General features: G+C 36.2%; 1 protein-coding gene across 3 annotated transcripts in view; it reads left to right on the top strand.

The window, feature by feature from the left end:
* Positions 1-24,729, top strand: part of RB1 (RB transcriptional corepressor 1) — a 182,620-nt gene that overhangs the window by 103,208 nt on the left and 54,683 nt on the right. Inside the window, exon 18 of one of the 3 annotated variants that reach the window (XM_072610551.1) lies at positions 21,227-21,339. The exons of the other annotated variants lie outside the window; for them this stretch is intronic. Within the exon in view, the coding sequence (XP_072466652.1) occupies positions 21,227-21,238 (12 nt within the window). The 3' untranslated portion in view covers positions 21,239-21,339. Of the gene's footprint in view, positions 1-21,226; positions 21,340-24,729 lie in introns of those variants that run through there. 3 annotated transcript variants of the gene reach the window in all.

Raw genomic sequence — 24,729 nt, 5'->3', positions numbered from 1 at the left:
AATTTGAGTTAGAAATTATTTGTATTAATGCCTTCTTTGATTTCTTTGTTTTTCTTAGTGTAGATAAAATTAACTGATTGTAGCTATTATTGAGATAAAGGTAATTCCATATACTGTTTCAATCAGTTTAATGCTGGGAAAGAATATTCTCATATAGCCTCTTATCACATTTGAAATAAGGTTACTATTTAGTTGTACAATGTCATGTAGGTTTGTTAATATATTTTCATCAAATAGAACTGAATTCCTGTTGGTAATGGAATTTGTTTGTTAAATCATCAGTTCATAATTTCATTCCTACACCCCATTTTCATCATATAAGTTATGTTTCTTATTAACTCCTATTTGAGAATATAGATTTTCTTATAATTTTGGAATAATTTGTCAATGGTTTCAAGATATCTTTAGAGCTGACTTAAGTCCATATAAAATCTAGAGAACAGATCCAGGAAATAGAAGATTTAGTAGAATGACTTAGCTTGAGATGGAATCTCCATACATATTAATATATTTAAAATTTCTCCTCAAATAATACATTTTTTTTCCTATTTGGAATCATTTTTCATTTGCAACTTGGCAGAGTTTTGATTGGGGAGAAAAGGCTTGAATTTTTGATGGATTTCAAAGGGAGTCCAGGAAGATCAAAATCTAATTCTTTTTATGGAAATTAATTAATCAGTTAAAACAAAGTTGTTTTCTGGAGCACCATTTATTTTTGGAATATTAATAGGCTCTCTTTTTGCCATGTGGCTGAGATATTATTTAAAATGGCATCTTTTGGCCTTTGTTCACTAAAATATCCTATTCCTGCAGCAGTTTTTTATCTCATACCTACGGAGTGCTATATATTGGGGTTACTAAAGCAAAAGAACAGTACTTAGGGAATTTACAGTGGGAATAGGAAGAAGGATTAACTAAACACAGGAAAATAAATGCAAAAGTAATTGGGGGGACGTGGAGAGGAATAAGACTTGTCTCCTTTGAAAGATAGTATTTGAGCCTAGCTTTGAAGAAAGCTAAAGATGCAAGCCCAGAATGAGGAGGAAGTGCATTCCGGGCATGGGGTTTGAATCACATGTGCAGTGACATGGTAATGTGAGTTGAACTCTCTGAGAAACTGTAGATAGGACAGTTGGGCTGGAATGTAGAGTACTTGAAGGGAGAGAAAGGTGTGTGCAGATTGTGAATGACTTTATAATGAGACCTAAAGAAAACCAGGAAGATCTGTAGTTGGGAGGCAAGGAGAATAAGCATACCAGGCATGGAGGACACTAGAGCCAAGAGATGGAAAATCTCGTTCATGAGACAACCAGGAGGTCAGTGTCACTCCATCAAAGAGTAAATGCATGGTAGGGAGGAAGGTGTAAGAAGACTAGAAAGGTGGGATGGGGCTAGGTTATGAAAGGCTTTCAGTACCAAATAGAGCATTTTGTATTTGCTCCTGGAGATGATACGGAACCACTGAAATATGTTATTTTGGGGATGGCATGATCAGACCTGCACTTTAGGAAGATTACTCTGGTGGCTGAATATAAGATATATTGGAGTATACAGAGACTTTTGAGGCAGGTAGACCCACTAGTAATCCAGATATGAGGTGATAAGGGCCTGTACTAATGGTGGCAGTGTCAGAGGAGAAAAGGGGATATATTTGAGAGATGTTGTAAAGACAAAATTTATAGGCCTTGACAACTGATTGCATAATAAAAGGTAAGAGATATTGAGGAGTTGCGGATAGCTTGTAGGTTATAAACCTGAGGAATTGGGATGATAGTGTTGCCTTCTATAGTAATAGGGAAGGTAGGTGGGAAGAGCTTAGGGAGAAAGATAATGAGTTTAGTTTTGGACTTACTAAGTTTAATATGTCTACCTGACATCCAATTCTAGTTGTCTGAAAGTGAGTTGGACATAGGAGATTGGAAGTTAGCAGAAAGTTTAGAGCAAGATAGGTAGATTTGAGAATCATCAGCAGAGAGATGGTAATTAAATCCAAGGTCAGCAAGTAAAGTAGTATAGAGGGAGAAGAGAAGAGGGCCCAAGACAGAACCCTGGACTCCTATGGTTTGAGGGCAAGATCTGTAGGAGAATCCAGTAAAAGAGACAGAGCAGTCAGGTAGGAAGTGAACCAGGAGAGAGTGGCATCCTAAAAACCTAAAGAGAGTGATTGATAGCGTCAAAGGGTACATAGAGATCAAGGAGGAATAGGATTAAGAAAAGGCCTTTGGATTTGACAACTAAGAGATCATTAGTAACTTTGGAGAGAGCAGTTTCAGTGGAATGATAAAATAGGAAGGAAGACTGTAAGGATTAAAAAGAGAGAAAATAGAAGCACCCAGTATAGATAGTTTTACTGTGTTTTGGTGGAATTATCACTTAGTAGAAGGTGTCTGAAACAAAGTTGTTTAATTATTACTCATCTATATGTCATTTTAAATCATCTTACAGATTTGTAAACATTTCACTCAGTCAACCAGCATTTATTAAGTGCCTGCTACATCACAGGCACAATACTATATGCTGGGGATACAACAAAAGGCAGAAAATAAAAAAGAAACCATGCTCTCAAGGGGCTCACAGACTAACGTAGGAAACCAGGTGCAAACAACTATGTACAAACAAAATATTTACAAAATAAATTGAAGGGTGATCTCAGAGGGAAGGCAGTAAGATTAAAGACTAGGAGAGACTTCCTGTAGAAGGTGGGGCTTCAGCTGAGACTTGAAGAAAGTCAAGAAGCAGGGATGAAGAAGAAGAGTATTCCAGGCAACCAGTGAAAATACTTGGTGTTTTTCCAGATATGAGTAATATCCATTGAGAGGATGTGGTGCTGTTTAAAAGGAACTGACTTTGGAGTAAGAAGACTTGGGTTACTAAATTATTTTAACTTTCAGACTTTTAACTTCAAAAACACTGTTTTGCCTCTGTAAAAATGAGGTGGTTTAACTAGGTGATTCTTTAATTTCCTTCTAACACTAAATGTTTGCTATTATGTCAGTATATTCTATCCATGTGCTTTACCTGTATAATAATCTTGATATTTAATAAATTTCATAGTATTTGAAGTGTATGATTAGTTTTGAAATTTTTATATCCTCCCCCCCACACATGCACACACCTGTGACCCCTTTGACATAGGGAGTACTCTCCCCACATCCCCTGCTCCCAGCTCATTCTACCAGTGCATATCACCATCCCTTTTTTGTAGCTTATAGCCTTAGAGAGTTGCCTAAGGCACGGACTTACACACATCACATAGAATTTTGTCAGTGGCAAGACTTTGAATCCATGTCTTCCTGACTTCTTAGCCAGCTGTCTATTCAAAATTCCACAATGCCTCCTATAAAAATCTACTTTTAAAGCAGTTTCACAGAATGAATTATTCAGTACTATACCTTACAATTTTCTAGTAATATCCCTTTTGAATACTTCATTCAGATGTAGCAATGGCAGTTTAATACTAATCCTAAAAATTCCTACCAAACTGGAAAGGCCATAAGTATGGGCCTAATAACAGACAACCAAGGACCAACTTAGCTATGTTAGCAAAACTGGTCACCAGAAGGTTGACTACCATGTGTTTTTATTTTTTATTTTTGGCATAGCTACTCATTAAAATCATCATCTAGAGAGGTTGTAATCTACATTGGTGAAAGTAGTACCCCTATTTATGTAATCATGGTTCTTTTGTAATACTGATCTATCTATCTATCTGTCTGTTTCTGTCTGTCTATCTATATTTATATATAGATATATATGTCTGACTTTGAGGAACCATTAATTACTGTTCACACAAAGGTTAGAATACTGTCCCCTCTCTTTTCTTTATTAAGGGTACCCTCTGCTTTACACCTAGATATACAGTCTGACTAGTTTTAGTCGGTAGGGTGTGGTAGCATGGTAAAGGGGAACCTGGACTCTACTAAGAGTCCTAAGCTCACTTTTCTTACATTGTTCAAGTCATTAACCAACCCCACCCCCCCAATCCTGGAGCGTTGTATAAAAATATACTTGTATCTTAGGTTATGTTTCATATTTAGGGCTTCCTTAAGAATTAGGATAGTGTGAATGCATAATATGAATCAGATATGATATAGGTGCTCATTTCCTATACTTGAAAAGGATGCTAAACAGAGAACACTCACAAGTGTATAATGTACAAAAAGAAACAATTCCTGCTGTTAGTCTGCTAGTTATCTACCATGTCTACCTTGTCTGCTGGTAAAACATAGGGCCTTGGACCTATCCTTTTGTTGATGGTCAACCTCTCCAAAACAGAAGTTTCTCATACTGCCAAACAACTCCTTATTGAATCTGGGAACTCAAACTCATACAGTCATCTACAAGTTGATCTTGGAACAGATCCAAAGCAGAAAGACAGTCAAGAGTGCAAGGTTGCCAAGTCAGGGTGTGTGCTTTAGATACCATGTGCTTAAAACCTTATGGAAGCTGGGGTGGGAGAATAAGAGAAGTCTCCTTCCTCACCTACTTCCTTTTGGGAAGTAGATTATAACTATTCTTACATGACTCACAGCTGGAAAGGAAGAAAATTGAGTGGGATTGCTCCATTTTAAATATCCAAGAAGTTACCACTTCTTTTAGCCAGTCATCTCAGAAGAGGCAGATAGGTTGCATAGGGGATAGAACTCCACACCTAGAGTCAGAAATACTTATCTTTTTTTTTTAATTTAATTTTATTATTATTTTTTAATGTTTTACAATCACTGCCGTAAAATAAAGATTTTATCCCCTCCACACCTACCCCCCACTAACCCCCTCCCTCCCCACGACAGCATACAATTCTCTATAGGTTCTACATATACTTTCCTACTGAGTACATTTTCACTATAGTCATGCTATGTGGTCGAACTAAAATAAATGGAAGAAATCATATAACAAATCAAAACGTGATACACAAAAACACACACACACAAAAACATGATCTGCTACATTCTGTGAATGACTTCCATATTTCTTTCTCTGAGTGTGGAAGGCATTTTGCCTTAGAAAACCACCATTGGGATTTTTTTTTTTTACTAAGTTCTTGCATTATTACAAAATTCCAAGTCTACCAGAAAAAACTCTCACAGATGGTGGTCGTTGCTGTGCACAGAGTTCTCCTGGTTCTGCTCCTTTCACTCAGCATCAGATCATATAAGTCCTTCCAGGCCTCTCTGAAGTCTTCTTGTTCATCATTTCTTATGGCATAATAGTACTCCATTACATTCATATACCATAATTTATTCAGCCATTCCCCAATTGATGGGCATCCCCTTGACTTCCAGTTTTTGGCAACTACAAAGAGTGCTGCTATAAATATTTTTGTACAGGTGGGACCCTTTCCCATTTTTATGATCTGTTGGGGATACAGTCCTAGAAGTGATATTGCTGGGTCAAAGGGTATGCACATTTTTGTAGCCCTTTGGGCATAGTTCCAAATTGCTCTCCAGAATGGTTGGATGAGCTCACAGCTCCACCAACAATGACTTAGTGTTCCAAGTCTCCCACATCCTCTCCAGCATTTATCATTTTCTTGTTCTGTCATGTTTGCCAATCTTATAGGTGTGATGTGGTACCTCAAGAGTTGTTTTGATTTGCATCTCTCTAATCAAAAGTGATTTAGAGCATTTTTTCATATGATTATAGATATCTTTAATTTCTTCTTCTGAAAATTGCCTGTTCATATCCTTTGACCATTTATCAATTGGGGAATAACTTGTATGGTTATACATTTGAGTCAGTTCTCTATATATTCTAGAAATGAGGCCTTTATCCCCGAGCTTAGCCGTAAAAATTCTTTCCCACTTTACTACATCCCTCCGAATTTTGGTTGCATTGGGTTTGGTTGTGCAAAAACTTCTCAGTTTAATGCAATCAAAATTATCCATTTTGCATTTCATAATACTTTCTGTCTCTTCTTTAGTAAAAAATTCTTCCCTTCTCCATAAATCTGATAAATATGCTATTCCTTGCTTCTCCAGTTTATTCATGGTATCAATCTTTATACCTAAATCATGTACCCATTTGGACCTTATTCTTATGTATGGTGTCAGGCATGGGTCTATGCCTAATTTCCGCCACACTGTTATCCAGTTTTCCCAGCAATTTTTGTCAAACAGTGAGTTCTTATCCCAGAAGCTGGGGTCCTTGGATTTATCAAACAGGAGGTTGCTATATTCCTTGCCTACTGTGTCTTGAGTGCCAAGTGTATTCCACTTGTCTACCTCTCTATAGAAATACTTATCTTCTTGAGTTCAAATCCAGCCTCAGACACTCACTAGCTGTGTGACCCTGGGCAGGTCACTTAACCCTGTTTGCCTCATTTCCTCATCTGTAACATGGGGTGGAGAAGAAAATGGCAAACCACTCCAATATTTTTGCCAAGAAAGCCCCAAATAGGGGTCATGAAGAGTTGGACATGACTGAACAGTGATCATCTCAAAGTGTAAGCCCTTTAACCTTGAGTCAGACATGATTAAAGATAGGTCCCAAGACTTACATGGGATTGACGATAAATAAATAGGAAGGGCATTTTTGGGCATAGTCCATCAAATGGCCCTCATTATACTAAAATAAACATTAAGTTGGTATATAGACTTAAAAGCATGTAAAATAAAATAAAGCCTCTTTTTCCTATGATGTATAATCCTCATGGATTATTTCTATTTATAATTTATAATAGTTTTTACTTAATAGAAAAGGAAAAGGGCTGCAGACCTATACTCCCTTCAACATTATTTCTTTGAATCTTATTAGGATACATTTAATCTCAGTTTAAAAGAAATAACAATAAAACCTTTTGAGGCTAAGAAATGAACTTTTCTAACTGGTGTAGATTAAATCTGTTTATTTCATTTAAATTATTTTATCATGAGAAGACAAAAGACTCTTTGTTTCTTAAATTTTGTTGGCCTATTCCATTTACTATGCATAGACTATTTCTTGGTATCATCCAAAAGTGAATGGGCTCCGTTTGTTGGTGACACAGCCCTTTAATAGGCTTCGCATAGCATGAGTCATCTGCCAAAGTTCAAAGAAGGCATAAATTATATTGTATTTACTTTGATTGGGGCAGAGAGTTAAGGAGGTATGACATGGAGAATTAGTGCTGATTATTGCAAAATGAAGTGAGTAGGAGAGCTTGTAAAGAAAGATTAGGCAAAGTGGTCAAAACCAAAAAGATATGGATGGGGGTTTTAACGTATATAAAAGATTTAGTACTTTGAATAACATTTGTACTTTATTTGTGCAATTTAAATCAAATCCATACTCCTAATCCTGGAATTTTTAAGCTGTCAATAATCTGTTTGCTATCCAACTTCATATCCTTTTATTGAAGCAGAGCTTGTAACTTGAATATTGTCTCCAAGTCTCTATATTCAAAGTATCTGGTGCATTTGCATGTTAGTAAACTGTAGTCTACCTGAATCTGTCATTTCACATTCCCATAAAATTAATTTGCCATTTTGTCATTGCTGTTGATTCATCATGCTTAGCCCTGCTTCTTTTAATAAAATGACTTCTAGTTCCATACTCTATGTCCAAATGCATTTACCAGTAGCTTCCACTTGGGGAAAGAAATAAGAGAATAGCATGGGAAGAGAAAAGTTTTAGGATCAGTTGTCTTCAAATATTAGAAGAGTGATTAGATTTCTTTTGCATGCTCAGAAACAAAACTAGAATCATAAAAACTACAGGCCCAACTGGAGGGAAAAAATCCCCCAAATGAGAGGTTTACAAGAGAAGAATTGGTAGGTACACTGAGATCTCTGTTCCTAGAGCTTTTGAGAAGAATTTGGATATTATAGAAGGACATATATGCTCAAAGTATGGATTGGAACAGATAAAAATTCTGAGCCCTTTTAAGTTATAAGAATCTACTGTTTTGTTATGACAAAGCAATACTTTTACCTAGATTTTTTTGACTGAGAATTTTGTGTAAAATAGGTTTATTTCTCAATCCTTAGCTTTTCCTATGAATAGGTCTTAACATATTCTAAGCATTAAAATGGCAGGGCAGTGATTTGTTGAGGCAGAAATGGCAAGATATAATGACTGATGACGTAGGAAATTGAACTAGAAAAGGAAACCAAAACCATAGAAGTACAGTTTGGATCTATCTAATAACTTGTAATATTTGACAAATAACTATGAATTTGATTCCTATAGCACAGTACAACACAGAATCATAGAATATGTTGTTGTCAGAACTGGAAGATACCGTAGATTTCTAATTTAACCTCCCTGTTTTATAGGGTTAGTAAATTGAGGTCCTGAAAATGTAAGTGACTTGCTAACGATCACAGTATGAGCTAGTGAGAGAATTTGGCCTAGAACTCTAGTTTCCTTACTTTACAGGGTTCTTTCTTTTATCTTTGAAGGATTTCATCTTCCTTTTGGCAAGACTCCCTCTCCTTCCCCTTACTTTCAAAAGCACTAATTATTTGTGTATTTTAGGATTTAATTTTTCATGTAACTACCTTCATTTTCATCTTCTGAATATTGTGAATCAAGCTGAAAATTAAATTCTTCATAACTTTTCTTTTTAAAATTGCTTTTTCCTACTGACATTTTGTTTCTCTAAATATTTTCAGTTTTCTCCAGTCCTTTACTGATCTAAATAACAGTATTTTCTTCAAGATTACAAGCACAATCACAGATTGTTTAAGAATGTTCCAGTGTTTTACAAAAATTTAAGACTTTTTTTTAGGTTTTATTAATAGTTTGTAATCACCAGGCAAATTTTGTATTTAACATGAACTCGTTTATGAAGATTAACATTAGCATTAGATTAGATTAGCATTATTTTATTTTATTTTTGGCAAAAACTGATATCCAGCTTGTCAGTTTTGAAACTGAACAGTTCTGGCACCTCTAATGTCCAGGGTAAACTACATTCCGTTTCTGGGAGCTTATCTCTGAAGTTAGCTTCCTTAGGCTATATAGAGTTATGGCATGACCGCATAGGGTTACTTCACCTTTCTGAAAATCAGTTTCTTGGAAACTGTTCTTCTTTAGGTTTATCCTGCTGCTTTTCTGTGTATATTGTAAATTCACTTTATTTTTATCAGCTTTTAGTTCAAAGCCTAGTGCAGAGCATACTACAGCTAATTTAATTAAATAAATATTTATTAAATACATACCTTTTGACCTACTGGGTGGTATCTTGAAAATGATAGCTCTAACTGATCCAAAATTATTAATGTTTGGTAAGCCTTAACCTTGGCCTGTCATTTATATGTGTAAGGTAAGGGCTATCTTCTGACTTAATAATTATTGGGCACCAACTAAACAAATATATTGACCATGTTTTTCAGGTACTATGCTAGATACCAGAAATATGAAGACCAGACAAATACCTAACCCTTAAGGAGTTTACTTACATTCTTAGAGTGTGGAAGGGAAAAATTGTGTCAGAGGACACATATAAATAAATACAAAATATTTTGACAAGGCACTCTTACAAGAGAAAATAAAAATCCTTCACTTAAAGATATTTCTTCTAAGAAAGATAAGTTAGACACTGACAGAAAAAGGTAGGCTTGGAGGGGTGGAGCCATGATGGCAGAGTAGAGGAACAGACTTGCTCTAGCTCTACCCCTATAGCCTATAAAATACTTGTAAAAAATGACTTTAAACAAATTCCAGAGCAGCAGAAGCCACAAAACAACAGAGTGAAAGAGATTTCCAGCCCAAGACAGCCTGGAAGGCCAACAGGAAAGGTCTATCGTACGCGATCAGAGCAGAGTGCAGCCCAAGTGTGGGATGTGCAGAACTTCACAGATGGGACTAGAGCAGGTTTCAGGGTGAGGAATCACAGGTAGCAGCTGCAGTTCCCAGATTTTTCATCCCACAAATGCCAAAGACAGCTTCAAAGGTCAGTGAGAAGGGTGCCCAGTCTGACCCTAGGGCTGTGGCAGCCATTGCGGCAGCAGCCTCCACTTTTGGAGCCCTCAGCCTAAAGACCCTGGGGCAGCTGAAATGGGTCTCAGTTCTGAGTGGTGGTCCTGGGATGAGGAGGAATACTGATGTGGTGGAGCTGATGGAGGCTCTGGAGAGGGAATCCTACTTGCAGTTCCAGGGCACAAAAGAGTGCTTGTGGTTGCTCACAGACCAGAGGACAGACCAGAAGAGGAGTAAACTCCTCTCCCTTGATTGTGCCATCTTGGAGGAACTGTGAATTTACAGGTCCCTAGAGTATACCCTTCACTTGACAAAGGACTCAATAGGCAAGTAACTGGCTGGGAAAATACCCCCAAAATGGAAAAAAAATAAGACTATAGAAGGTTACTTTCTTGGTGAACAGGTATTTTCTTCCATCTTTTCGAATGAGGAAGAACAAAGCATACCATCAGAGGAAGGCATGAAAATCAAGATTTCTACATCCAAAACTTCCCCCCCAAAATATGCAAAGGTATCAGGCCGTGAAAGAGCTCAAAAAGGATTTTGAAAATCAAGTAAGAGAGGTGGAGGAAAAATTGGGAAGAAAAATGAGAGCAATTCAAGAAAATCATGAAAAGCTAGTCAAAAGCTTGCTAAAGGAGACCCAAAAAGTGCTGAAGAAAATAACACCTTTAAAAATAGACAAACCCAAGTGGCAAAAGAGGTCCAAAAAGCCAGTGAGGAGAAGAATGCTTTAAAAATCAAAATGGGCCAAATGGAAAAGGAGGTTCAAAAGCTCACTGACAAAAATAGTTCTTTAAAAGTTAGAATGGAGTAGATGGAAGCTAATGACTTTATGAGAAACCAAGAAATTACAAAACAAAACCAAAAGAACAAAAAAAATAGAAGACAATGTAAATATCTCATTGGAAAAACAATTGACCTGAAAAATAGATTCAGGAGAGTTAATTTAAAAATTATTGATTTACCTGAAAACCATGATCAAAAAAAAAGAGCCTAGACATCTTCCAAGAAATTATCAAAAAAAAACTGCCCTGGTATTCTAGAACCAGAGGGTAAAATAGAAATGGAAAGAATTCACCAGTCACTTCCTGAAAGAGATCCCAAAGGGGAAACTCCTAGAAATATTGTAGCCAAATTCCAGAGTTCTTAGGTCAAGGAGAAAATATTACCAGCAGTCAGAAAGAAACAATTCAAGTATTGTGGAAATACAATGAGGATAACACAGAATTTAACAGCTTCTACTCTAAGGGATCAAAGGTCTTGGAATATGATATTCTACAGGTCAAAGGAGATAGAATTAAAACCAAGAATCACCTATCCAGCAAAACTGAGTATAATACTTCAGGGGAAAAAAATGGAATTTTAGTGAAATAGAGGAATTCCAAACATTCTTGTTGAAAAGACCAGAGCTGAATAGGAAATTTTACTTTGAAATACAAGAATCAAGAGAAACATGAAAAAGGTATGGGTATATATGTATTGTATATTATATATGCATAGGTACAGGGGTGTGTGTGTGTGTATAAATACACATATATATATATACATACATGCATACATACATAGAGGGCACAGGGTGAGCTGAATATGAAGGAGAATACCTAAAAAAAATAAAATTTACTGTTGAATGGAATGCGCTACGAGTAAGAGAAAGGGAGAGGTAGAATGTAGTAAATCATTTCACATAAAAGAGGGAAGAAAGAGCTTTTACAATGGAGGGGAAGAGGGGGGAGAAGAAAGGAAATAATTGAGCCTTACTCTCATGGAATTTGACTTAAGGAGGGAATAACACACTCAAATGGATAAATCTATTTTACCATGCAGGAATGCAAGGGGAAAGGGAATAGGAGAGGGAAGATAATAGAAGGGACAGCAAATTGGAGAAAGGGATCATCAGAAGCAAACACTATTGTGGGAGGACAGGTCAAGGGAGAGAATGGAATAAATAAAGGGCAGGATAGGACAGAGGGAAATGTGCTTAGTCTTTTACAACATAACTATCATGAAAGTGCTTTGCATTGTTACACATGTATAACTTACATTGAATTTCTTGTTTTCTCAATGAGGGTGAGTAGGGTGGGAGGGAGAGAATATGGAGCTCAAAGCTTTAAGCATGAATGTTTAAAATTGTTTTAGCATGCAACTGGAAATTAAGCTACACAGGCAATGGAGTATAGATATCTATTCTGCCCTATAGGAAAATAGAGGGGAAGAGGGATGGAAGAAGGATGGGTAATAGAAGGGAAGACAGACTGGAGGAAGGGGTGGATGGGGTGCATGCTGTCCTGGGGTGGGGCGTGGGGAGAGATGGGGAGAAAATTTTGAATTCAAATTCTTGTGGAAGTGAATGTTAAGAACTGAAAATAAATAAATTATATATTTTAAAAAGAAAAAGGTAGGCATTTATTGGTATCAATCAAAAGAAATTCAGGCTCCAGGACCATATCCTAATTTTCTCAGTCTGTATATTGGAGCATCCTGATGTCTTAGTCATAAAGAGAAAAAAAACAAATTTAAGAGAGAACTTTAAATGTGAAATGTATTGTTATGTAGGATGCCTGACATCTACTTCTTTTGGAAATAGCACAAAGGTTAATTGGTCACTGTTCTTAAAAGTTAGAACGTCTGAATTCATGTTCTGCCAGATGACGGCATAGATGCTGGGCAAGGTATTTCACTCCTTTAGTTCTCTGTTTCTTCATAATTAGATTTGAGGGGATGGAAGTAGATGGTCTCTAGGGCCCCATCCAGCTACAGTATTTTGTAATTCTGCATTTAGTTTCTATCTGGGAAGGTTAGTAAAAATGACACCACAGTTGGGACTTGCAGGAGGAGGATATCAATAGGCAAAGATGATATGTGGGGTATGGGTTAGTAATAGTCTATTTCAGGCATGGATGATGACATTTCCAAAGGCACAGAGACAGGAGAATGCAGAAGAAGCTCTAAGAACATCATATAGTAAAATTTATTTGGAGTATAGAGTTCACAAAGGGTGTACTATGAAATAAGACTGGAAAAGTAAATATAGGAACTGGATTGTGAAAGACCTCAAGTAGTAGCCTAAGGAGTTTTTGTTTTATCTTCTAAGTATGAGGAAGCCATTAAAACTTTTTAATCAGAAGAGTATTTATGCATGGGAACACTGACTTTGGCAGTATTTCGGAGAATAGATTGGAGAGGGGGAGCAATGGGGAGGTCAGTTAGGAAGCTTTTATAACAGTTCAGGTTAAAGTTGATAAGGGCCAGAACAAGGGTGGCAGTAATGGATAAATCAGAAAGTTTACACTGGAAGCAAAATAGATAGTAATTGACAAATGATTGACTAAGGGAAGAGAGAAGGAAGATTTTGAGTTACTGCAATTATAGTGCTGAAACAAGGAAGTTGAGCAGAGAAGCAGGTTCTGAAGGAGTCTGATGAGTTCACTTTTGGACAGGGTGAGTTTGAAATGCTGGTGGTATACTTCAATGTCTAGCAAGCTCTTGAGATTAAAGGACTAGATCTCAGGGCAGAGATTGGGGATGGACATAGATGTGAGAGTCATCTACAGAGAATTGATGATGCTCAAGCTGGGGAGATTGTGGAAGGTGAGATCAGCAAGATAGAAGTATGAATATATGCAGTTGATGTCCACAGAACCTGATTTTGCAAATAAAAATAGGGGAGAGATCCCAGCAGATTATCTACTTTGTTTGCTGTGTCAAGTTGCAGAAAGTGTCAGAGTAGCTAGATGATTCATATTTTGAAGGTGGCATGGTACAATAGAAAGAGTAGTCAGAAGATGCAAGTTTGATCTTAGCTGTACTGGTACTAACTGTTTGATCATGGGCAAGTCACTTAGCCTCCCTAGGCTTCATTTTCTTCATCTGTAAAATGGAATAGACCTCATTAAACTCCTAAGTCTTTGATGTGTAATCTATATATAGATCACCACCACAAAAGCAAACTTCAATTTTTCATAGAGGTGTATTCTATTTTGACTAATTTAGTGATACAGTATTTTAAAAAACTAATCTGTTAAAAGAAGTTGTATTTTATGCAGGTAAACCTTGCTTTGTGCAACAGATGTGTCCTCAGTGTGTTTCACTGTCTATGCTATTCTGCTTATACAAATTCTACTTAAAATCCTAGTACAAGTTTGAGCTTCTCTGGAAAGCTTTTCCTCTCTTTTCAGGCCATAGTGATCTATTCCACATCTAAATTTCTCTACACTTATCCATATTAGCTGATTTGGGAACTTAATCATATGCTGTCTTGTTTTGTCTTTTAACGATTTTGTATAACAATTCCCACATGATGGTAAACACCTGTCTAGGCACAGATAGAAATTTTTCCTTTTTTTTTTTTTTTTGAGGGAATAGGGTTTAACTGTAGATGCACAATAAATTGAATTTCCACAAAGTTAGATATAAATTTATCTTCAGACTTTATAGTTTATTAGATAAGAAAAAACATGAATAAACGTAATACACAATGTAGTAAGTGCTTGAGAGAGGTATGAAAATATCATACGTAAACTTTCCTTTGATAATGCAGCTTTTCTTATACTAGAGAGCTTCAAGAGCTATACTTCTGAGTTGCCATTTTTTTATCTACAAAATAGAGTTCAAATGGCCCACCTTTATTATTTGGTTGTGGCGATCTTTTTGTTTCTTATATTTTGCAAGTATAACAACATACGCTTAGAAAATGCAAACTTGATAGTTGGGTTTGAAACCTTAGAGCTAAAGTTCAACTTTAGAAAATTCAACTTTCTAGGTAATTAAAAAAATAAACTTTAAATACAGAAGAACTATTTTAGAGTGAGTGGGCCAAACCAATGATATAGCTAATCCTAGTTCCATAGTAACTCTGTGTGATTTTGGACAAATTTATTTAGCCCAGTTCACATGAACTCATCTGCAAAATTACAGAGGTACACTATATATTACAATCCATGGCAATTGTAGAAGAGATTTTTTTTAAAATTACAATCAAATATTGAAATATAACAAGGAATAATTATTTTAACTTGAAACCCCATATTTCTTGCAAGTGCAGAATAGCTGACCCTGATGTTATGTGATGCCAGAGGCCCCTTCATTTCAGCCTGTGGCCTCAACAGCTGTTGCTGAGCTCTACCCTGTCAGCAGGAGCCATTTCACACTGTAGCATTCTCCTTAGAACCTCAGGGACATTTTAATCAACAAACTTCTCCCTACTTGGTTCTTACCCAGTGCTGGGACTAACAAATACTTCTTGTTCCCCTAATCTCTGTACTTCACAGGTATTATATGTTCTCTCGTTCATATCCTTCCATGATTCCCTATTTTCTTCTGCATCTCATTCCACTATACCCGTTGGAATTCCTTAGCCATTGCAGTCTTTTCTTCTTATATTTCTTTCTGGTTTCTGGCACTGATAGAAACTTGAGTTTCCTCAAAATATCTTTCTAGTGGTGGTCAATCTTCTCTGCTCCATGGCCTCCTGGACCAGGAAGGAAGGAAAGCAGGAAACAAACATTGATTAAGCTAAGCATTTTACAAATATTATCTCATTTGATCTTCACAATAGCCTTGGGAGATAGGTGCTATTATTATCCCCATTTTTTAGTAGAGGAAATTGAAGCAGACAAATGTTAAATGACTTTCCCAGGATCATACAACTAGTGAGAGACTGAGGCTGGATTTGAAATTAGGTTTTCCTGACTCCAGGTGCAGCTCTCTGGATGCTTCAGGTGAAAGTCAAGATATTTCTTGATTCACATGGTCACTTCCAGACCCTCCTATCACCATCATTTAGCAATCTGCTTACAACTCTCTACCTGCATCCTTGTTGCTGCTGTTTGCTGACCTCTTTTCTCTTTTTTCCTCAATCATTTCAGTACTTTATTTACAGTCTTCTTCTCTACTGTACCCCTTGCTCTCATCCTAAGTCTTTTCTTTATCTTGTGTTGAGGTCCCTTCAGATATGCTGATATCTCAGTTTTTCAACTATTTCAGCTCAAATGATGTCTGCCTCCATCTTAGCTAAAGGTGGTCATACCTTAGATCCTACCATACCAAAACTAGTTTTTGTCTATGATCTTGAACTCTAAAATTCTTTTTTTTATTCCAATCTCCTGGCCTCTAACTTTCTGGTACCTCATGCCTTTTAACGTACTCCTGGTCCTCGCTTAAACTTCTAGTTCCACTATCCCTTTCTGTTTTTAAAAACCATCATGTAACCCATAATTTTCAAACTTTACTTCAAGATTGAAGCATCCCAAGGCTCTTTTTAAATAAACTTTATGTTGTTTAATATTAGGCATTAAGTTAATAAATTTAGAGGATTTAACTTCAAGTGTTCTATCAAAGTTTTGTTTAATTGAAGGGGTTCTACCACTGCAAAAATTTTGTAAATTGCTATTTTGGCCTCATCTTGGTCAATAAAGGCAGAAGACAATTTTTAAGGAGCTCATAATCCAGTGAGGGGAAAAAAATGCAAACAAAATGTATAAACAAACTATATACATGATAAATTGTAGATAACTGACAGAGAGAAGTCAGTAGCATTAAGGGAGAATGAGTAAAGGCCTCTCATAAAAGAAAGGATTTTTCAAGCTAACACTTGAAAGAAACTTGAAACTTGAAGGTAGTTGACAAGAGGCAGAGATGAGGAAGTAGAGTATCTAAGGAATGGGGAACCGACAGCGAAAATGTCTGAAATCTGGAGAAGGAATGTGCGAACAAGAGATAGCAACGAGGTGAGTGTCACTAGATTACAGAAAACATAGATGGAAATAAGGTGTATGAAGATTGGAAAAGTAAGAGGAGGTTAGGTTGTGAAGGGCCTTGGCCATCAAACACAAGATTTTATATTTGATCCTGAAGGTTGTAGGGAACCATTGGTTTATTGAATTGAGGGTTGGGATGTGTGTGACATGGTCAGATCTGTGCTTTTGGAATCTTTAGGAAGATTAATTTTACAGCTGAGTGGGGGATGGACTGGAGTGGGGAGAAACTTGACACAAGGACATCCACTAGAAATCTATTGCAGTAGTCCAGGAAGAGGTGATAAGGAATTGTGTGACAGGGGTGGTAATATCAGAGGAGAGAAAGGTACAAATACGAGGAACATTAAGGTAAAATTGGCAGGACTTGTCAACATATTAGATATGAAGAGTGAAAGAGGTTGATGAGTCAGGATAACACCTAGGTTGTGAGCCAGGATTGCTGGGAGTATGGAGGTGCCCATGAGGATAAGAAAGTTCAGAAGAGGAAAGAGATTGAGGGAGAAGAGAGTGCATTCAGTTTTGGACATGTTGAGTATAAGATTTCTCTGATGATTAGTTCTAGATATCCAAGAAGCATCAGAAGGAAGAAAAAGAACTAAGTCAGAAAATCTGGCTTTGGTCCTGCCACTAATTAGCATTGTGACCTTGGACAAGTCTTTTCACTTTTCTGGGCTTCATTTTCCTTATCTTTAAGATGAGAAGATTGGACCAGATTATCTCTAAGATGCTTTTGAACTCTGAAAATCTGTGATTCTGATGAAGAAGAGAATCTCCATCATAAACTGTTTTTTTTTTTCACTATTGCTTTGTCATCTAAGTCTGGAAATAACTAGTCATCTTGCTCCAGGTGCTGGCAAGTGACACAGTATATTATCCTGTAATTATAGGTGGGTGGGAGGAGTATGCATTTTATCTGTTGCAGTTTAAATTCCTTTGAATATAGTTATGATAATGTCTTAAATAGAGGATGATGACTAAGTTAATTAATGGCCATATCCTCTGTTTACCCAAATTCTAAAACTGCTAACACCCATCCTTGTATTGAAAGGAGAGGTTTTTGTGTCTTTTAAGTAAAGTTCTTAAAAAACCTCATTTATTTTAAATGCTACATAAAATACCAACTTATGTTATAAGCATGAAGTAAGTCATGTAGGTTTATTTCAATGATCAATTATAGATTTAGAACTAGAAGGTTCTAGATCAACTAGTCAAAACCTCTCATTTTATATATATTGAAACTGAGTCCCAGAGAAGCTAAATGAATGCTTACTTACAAGTATTAACAAAGATTCCAAATTGGGTCCTCTGACTCCATTTCTAGCACTCTTTCCATTGTACCTTGTACACCAACCCCAATGCAAATGATTTGTGCTAACTGAAATACTAGTTATTTTTCATATTATTATGAACATCTTTCATTCCCTCCTCCCACCAAGAGACCAGAATGAGTTTTGCCCTTTGGCTTCAAAGGTGAAAGTCAGTTAGCTGAGAAACAAGAAAATAAGCTTTAACTATGTGGAACTAATAGATCATCCTTTTTGAATAAATATACAGTAACTTTAGTCAAACAATTGATTAGTAGAGTCACATGTTTGATTTTTTTCACTAAATTTAATTGTTTCTTTTAGTGTTGTGTAGGAGCAGTCATTTTTTTTAATTTTGTTTTACTTTGTTTTAAAGAGAGGCAGACAGCGTAGTCCAGTGGAAAAGTAGACTAGATTTGGGGTTAGAAGACCTAATGTGATCATGGGCAACTCACTTGACTTTTCTTCCTCATCTCTTTCAACTCTAAATCTGGTCTTATGATTAGAAGGATTACATTTTCTAATTGAAATAGAACATTCACATATTAATCCTAACTCCAACTGGTATATTTGATTTTACTTTATTTTAATTAAATTATTATTAAAATTATTAAATTTTTTGTTAAATTAATGTTTTATTGATTTTTTTCTTTTTTCATCATAATAATTTGTGGCGTATAGCATCCCTGCTAGCATCCTCTCTCCCTCACCCTAGGAGCCTTCCTTTGAAACAAAGAAAAAATAGTATTCTACATCTGTAGGCCTTCATCTTTCCAAGAGATGAAGGAAATTCGTTTTTGCATCTTTCCTCCAGGTACAAGATTGGGCTTTACAATTACGTAATATTTGGCTTGGTTTTTGTGTGTATTGTTTTCCATTTTTTTTTTTTACCATGCATCAGTTCACATAAATTCTTCCTTGTTTTTCTGAATTATTTTTCATGATTGTTTGTGAAGCAGCAATAATTTAACTATACTCATATACCATAATTTGTCCAGCCATTCCCCAAGTGAAGGATATCTACCTTTTAAGATATGACTTAGGCCTATTTTTGCATCACTTACATGTTCACAGTGATGGACCCCCACCTCCACCCAATATTAACACTTGCATATAATTTGTTTCCTTGATATGACTATACTATGTTTTACTTAAGGTCTGATAAATGATAAAATGGCAAATGATAAATGGTGGCTTTGAAGCATCCTCTTGGCAGTCATCAGGAGACCACATTTTTCCTGAGTGTGCTTTAAGAGCTTTTCTGGTCCTGCACACTGTATTGCTTTGAGAACAATGGAGAATTTCTCCCCCAGAGGACTGGTTCTTGGTCAACGTGTATGTGGCATGAGGGAAGAAGGGTAGTCATATCCCATATAACCACGGTACTGTGGGAGGCCTGCATTTGATTCTAGGTTGGAGAACTCTCACTGATAACCATCCAACTGAGACTTAAGAGGTTAACTTAATAGAGAAAATACCTTGAGAAGTCCAGAATTTCTGAACTAGAGAAGTACAGGACTCTTCTGTGGTTAAGAACAAGGACAGGCATGCCATATTGTCTATGGAACATTGCCACTTGGATGTTCCAGCAGCAAACTTCAAAGGTCCAAAGCCAAACATATCTCCTCTCTTCTGCCCTCTCCTACCTGTAGTAAATATTTTCTTCCTTCTGAATTTACTATTTGGCAATGGGAAGAGGCAAAAAGGATTAACTCAAATTTAACTTAGATTTAAGGGCCTACAGAAAGAGATTGCTTCAAGAGGCTGTAGGTGACAGAACATAGAATAAGACTCCTAGCTCCAGTGACAGTTTCTGTGGTTGTACCAAGTACTCAATTAGAAAGGACCTCCTTCCCTCTCCTGAGGAATCACGGTAGTAGCCAGTGGTTGGGAATAAGACAGGTTAGACCTGAGATACTGGAGTTATGTTAAGCTATATTTTTTTGTAATGATGCTGTGGGCCTCTAAATTGGTTATATATATCATTTGTACCCCAAGATTCCTTACACTGCAATACAATGATCTTGTATTTTTAATGGCTGAGTATGCAACCTACTATAGAGAGAGATGTACAAGAGAAGATGTGAAAGGAAAGACTACAAGTTTAAAGGTTGAAGTATAGAAGAAAAATGTATCCTTTGGATGTAAACCAATGATAAACATAAGGAACATTCTCAGTAAGGGTACCTCTAGTGGTTTTATCACATCATTATAGAAGGATTTAGAAAATGTGCCCTACAACTGGCCTTGGAAAAGTATGGTTCTGTATCTTTTCTTTTATCGTTAAACATTTGAAATTCAGATATGTGATACCCAAAGAGCAAGAGAAAAAAAAATAGGTGTCAAATTTGTAAATATAGTATAATCGACCTACCTAATATTTGCCTTTCCTGTTTCTTATAGTCATTAGATTTGTTGATGTAAAAATTAACCCCTTGTTTTCTACCCCAAATATGTTCTTGTGCTCTTTTAATGGAGTCTTCCTTTTTTTAAGTTGCTTAGCTCATCATATAAAGAAGATCATTGCAACAGCTTCTCTTTGTTCAAAATAAGACAATCTCAATCCTACTCCGTATGCATACTTCACCTACCTCTTCTTCGGTTGAAAGGATGTCTGCATCTTTGGATAATTCTTTGGTTCAGAGACTATTTTGAGCAAATCTAACTTCTTAATGTAATGATGGAAAGTTGCAAAAGAAGAGTAGTTATGTTTCTTTTATGTTGAAAACTGTTAAAAAGGGAGAGAAAAGCTTTCTTGTGTACTTAGTAGACCTCTACATTAACATGTATGGTAATAGAAACATGTATGTGTGTTTTGAGTGTTGGGGATATAGACTATGCAGTGGAGGAAAAGATGTTTACATCTCCTGCTTCTTTTGCACAGCCAGTATGTACTTATAATGATATTGCTGCTGTGGCACATATTTAATATTTTAAACTTCTTGTGACTGAAGTACAAGAAAACAATGGCAATTCCTGCCTTTGCCCTAATCCATTAGTTAATTTTTCTTCCTTTCTATTATTAACTTTCAAATGAGATAATCAACAAAAAAACATTCATTACCTACTAGGTTCAATGTGCTTAGTTAAGTTCAGGATGATATACATACCTATACATACATATACACTCATACATACATACATACATACATACACATAATCTCCATATGTATTTTATATGTTATCTGTAATAGGAATTTACCTCAAGACCAACTTTTTTAGCTTTCTTTACAGAAATTTTCATTTATTTCATTTATTTAATAGAATTCATACTGATCTTGCTGAAGATGAAGGCTCTGGTTTCCTTCATAAGATTAAGTAGTAAAAGAATGAATTGTTTTGCTGAGAGAGATTATACTGACAGTTAATTGGAATAGGTAAGTACTGACATGAAACAACTTGCCTAGCTAAGACATAGAAGTATTGCCAAGAAAGCTATGTTAAAAAAAAGGAATAAAAAATGACCCAAGCTTTGCTTTCAAAAGATGCTTAGTCACATTATTTCTTTATAATTTCTTCCATTATATATTACTTAATATATAAATTCTTTTATATCTAATGCTTTGTGCAAGGAAGCAATTTACATGTGAAAGTCCAGCTCAACAATTTTTCCTTTCTCACTATATTTAAATTGTAAACAAAAACTGTCTTAATATATATTGTATATATTACATATATTATATAATTTTATATATATAATATATAACATATTATTGTATATATGTGTGTATGTATGTATATGTGTTTGTGTATATGTATGTGCATATACATACATATGTCTATATATGTGTGTATACATATGTGTGTGTGTGTGTGTGTATATGTGTATATATATATGCCTTCTAGATTGTATTATAATCTCAGGACTCCAACCTTAGATTTACTTTTGGAATGGATATCCTAGAAACTCTTGCCCTTCCTAACCTTTCTATCATAACTTTCACATGTAACTGTCAGTTCCCAGACTTTGATAATCACCATCAACTATTTTCTCTGTTCTTTCTCCCTGGCTGCCAAGTAAGAGATGTTACAAAAAAATCTTAATTTTGTTGTTGTTGTTGTTCTTTGTATCCAGTTGTATCCAACTCTTCTTTTCTTCATTTGGGGTTTTCTTAGCAAAGATACTGAAGTGGTTTGTCACTTCCTTCTCCTGCTCATTTTTCAGAGGAGGAAACTGAGGCAGTCGAGGTTAAGTGAATTACCTAGGGTCACACAGCTATTAAGTGTTTGAGGCCAGATCTGAACTTGGGAAAATGAGTCTTCCTGACTCCAGACCTGGCACTCTATCCACTACACCACTGAGCTGCCCATTTCTAAACCTTTTTTTGTGGTAGTGTTCAATCATTCAATTGTGTCTGACTCTTCATGACCCCATATGGAGTTTTTTTGTAAAAGATAATGGAATGGTTTGCTATTTCCTTCTCCAGTAGATTAAGGCAAAAAGAGGTTAAATGACTTGCCTACAGTCACACAGTAGTAAGTATCTGAGGCTGAATTTGATCTCAGGTCTTCCTGACTCCAGGTCCAGTGTTCTATCTACTGAGCCACCTCGCTTAATTTATCTCACTGCAAATTCATGTTATATAACCCTTTCTTGACCCTATGATATGTCTTATTAACTCATCTTCTCTTGCTTAAGTCCACTTCCTTCCTCATTCCCCTTTCAGAAGATGATTTAACCTCCTGTTTAACTGAGAAGGCATATTTCCAATATGAATTCCGTCAGCCATCCTTCTTCATACTTCCAAATATCTGTCTCTCTTCACCTATTCTCTTTCTCTTTTGTTTCAAAGGAACAGAAACACCTTCTTGTGGCAAAAACTTTCCTTTGCTTCCATGCTTTCCTGCCTTTTTCTGGTCCTTATTCCGTCATTTATGGCTTTCACCCTTCATCTTTAATCTCTCCCTCATCACCGTCGTCTTCATCTCCTCTTGTAAACATACTCAGATCTATCCTAAACACATGCATACACACATACATGTGCATACATATGCACACAACTAATAGAAGAAGAAAATCAAACCTTTCTTTGAGCTACTATCTGACTTCTATCATTCTTAGAGCCAGAATTTCAGAAAAGAATTCTCTTCCATCTTTGCTTCTTCTAAGTTCTCCTTTGTATATATTGAGTCTGATATGCTTAAGAAACATCCAGTTACAAGTACAGAATAGGCAGGTGGTGATGTAGAACTGGAGCTCAGAAAAAAGACTAGGTCTAGGTAACTATATTAATCTAGAAGTCATCTAAATAAGAGTTAGGATTAAATAAAGCAATGAGATCTGATGAAGGCACCATGATAATATATATAGAAAGAAGAGGACTGAGGACAAAGTCATAGGATTTGCCCATAGTCAGGTTTGTGGGATATGGATGATGATCTAGTAAAGGAGATAGAGAAGGAGCTATCAGAAAGATGGGAGGAGAACCAAGAAAGAGCAATGTCATGAAAATCTGGAGAGGAATATCAGGGAGGAGAGGGTGATCATCACTGTCAAGTACTGTAGGGAAGTAAGGAAGAATTAGAATTGGGAAAGAGCCTTTTCATTTGCCACTTGAAAGATCATTAATAACTGAGAGAACAGTCTCACTTGAGTGCTAAGGTCAAAAGATAGTCTGCAAAAGGTTGAGAAGGGAGTCAAAGAAGTATTTAGTGAGCATAGATGGTTTTTCCTATGATTTGGCTTTGGAAGGAGGAAGAGTGTTATATGATGAACTCTAGTGAGTGGTTGGATCAAGTGAAGGGCCTTTTTTTGTTGTTTGTTTTGTTTTTTTAGGATTGCAGCTACCTGGGTATGTTTGTAGGCAGTAATGAAGGAATTAGGGGATAAGGATAGGTTAAAGATTTCAGAGAGAGGATGATTGTGAGGGCAAACTTTTAGAGGGCATATGGTCAGAATTATATATAGAGGGGGTTGGTCTAGTGAAAAAGACCACTTCTTCCTCAGAAACTAGAATAAAAGTGGAGAAAATGGTGAGTATTGAAAAGAAGGGGGAAAAAGGGAATTCCTGGTAACTGATCTGTTTTCTCAGTAAAGTATAAATTGATGTCCTAAGTTAATCAGTCAATAATCATTTTTAAATTATTATTGTATAAGTACTATGTGCAATATGATGATATACAAAATGATTATTGTACATCTACTATGTTCTTGACACTGTGCCAGGTGTTGGGGATACAAATACAAAGAATAAAATCTCTCCTCACAAGTATCCATCTTACATTCTAATGGAGAACAAAACAAGTATCTACAGAAATTTTGTACACACACACACACACACACACACACACACACACACACAGTAAATGTAAAGAGAACAAGCACAAATAAAGCCGCATAGTTAAATATAATGTAGTTTGAGATGGGGAGAGAACACTAGCAACTGGGAGGAATCAAGGAAGACTTGTACAAGGTGATGCTTGAGCTTTATCATGAAGGAAGGTTGTTTTTGTGTTCAACCTTTGTTTTCGAATAGGACCATGACATCAGAGAAATAAAATGATGACATGACTGGCACTTGACTTTGTTGTGAGGGAGGGAGGGCTGTGCAAGGTCACCAGCCTCACTTCTCCTCCTGATCCATCTGGATCCAGTGACCAGACATTCATCAGGATGACTGGAGATGGCCCAGGATGCAGGGCCTAGGCCTTTCAGGCTAAGGTTTTTTCAGGTACTCATTTAGAGTGAGGTAATGCCCATTCAGTGAATAGGCCTCCTTAAAAAGTTGTCAGGGGGATGGCCCCTTTAATAGAAAAGAAAAAAATAA

Source organism: Notamacropus eugenii, chromosome 5 (genome assembly GCF_028372415.1).
Source record: "Notamacropus eugenii isolate mMacEug1 chromosome 5, mMacEug1.pri_v2, whole genome shotgun sequence".
Classification (NCBI taxonomy): Eukaryota; Metazoa; Chordata; class Mammalia; order Diprotodontia; family Macropodidae; genus Notamacropus; species Notamacropus eugenii.
Note: the sequence above shows the minus strand (reverse complement) of the source record. Positions and strands in the feature narration are given on the sequence as shown.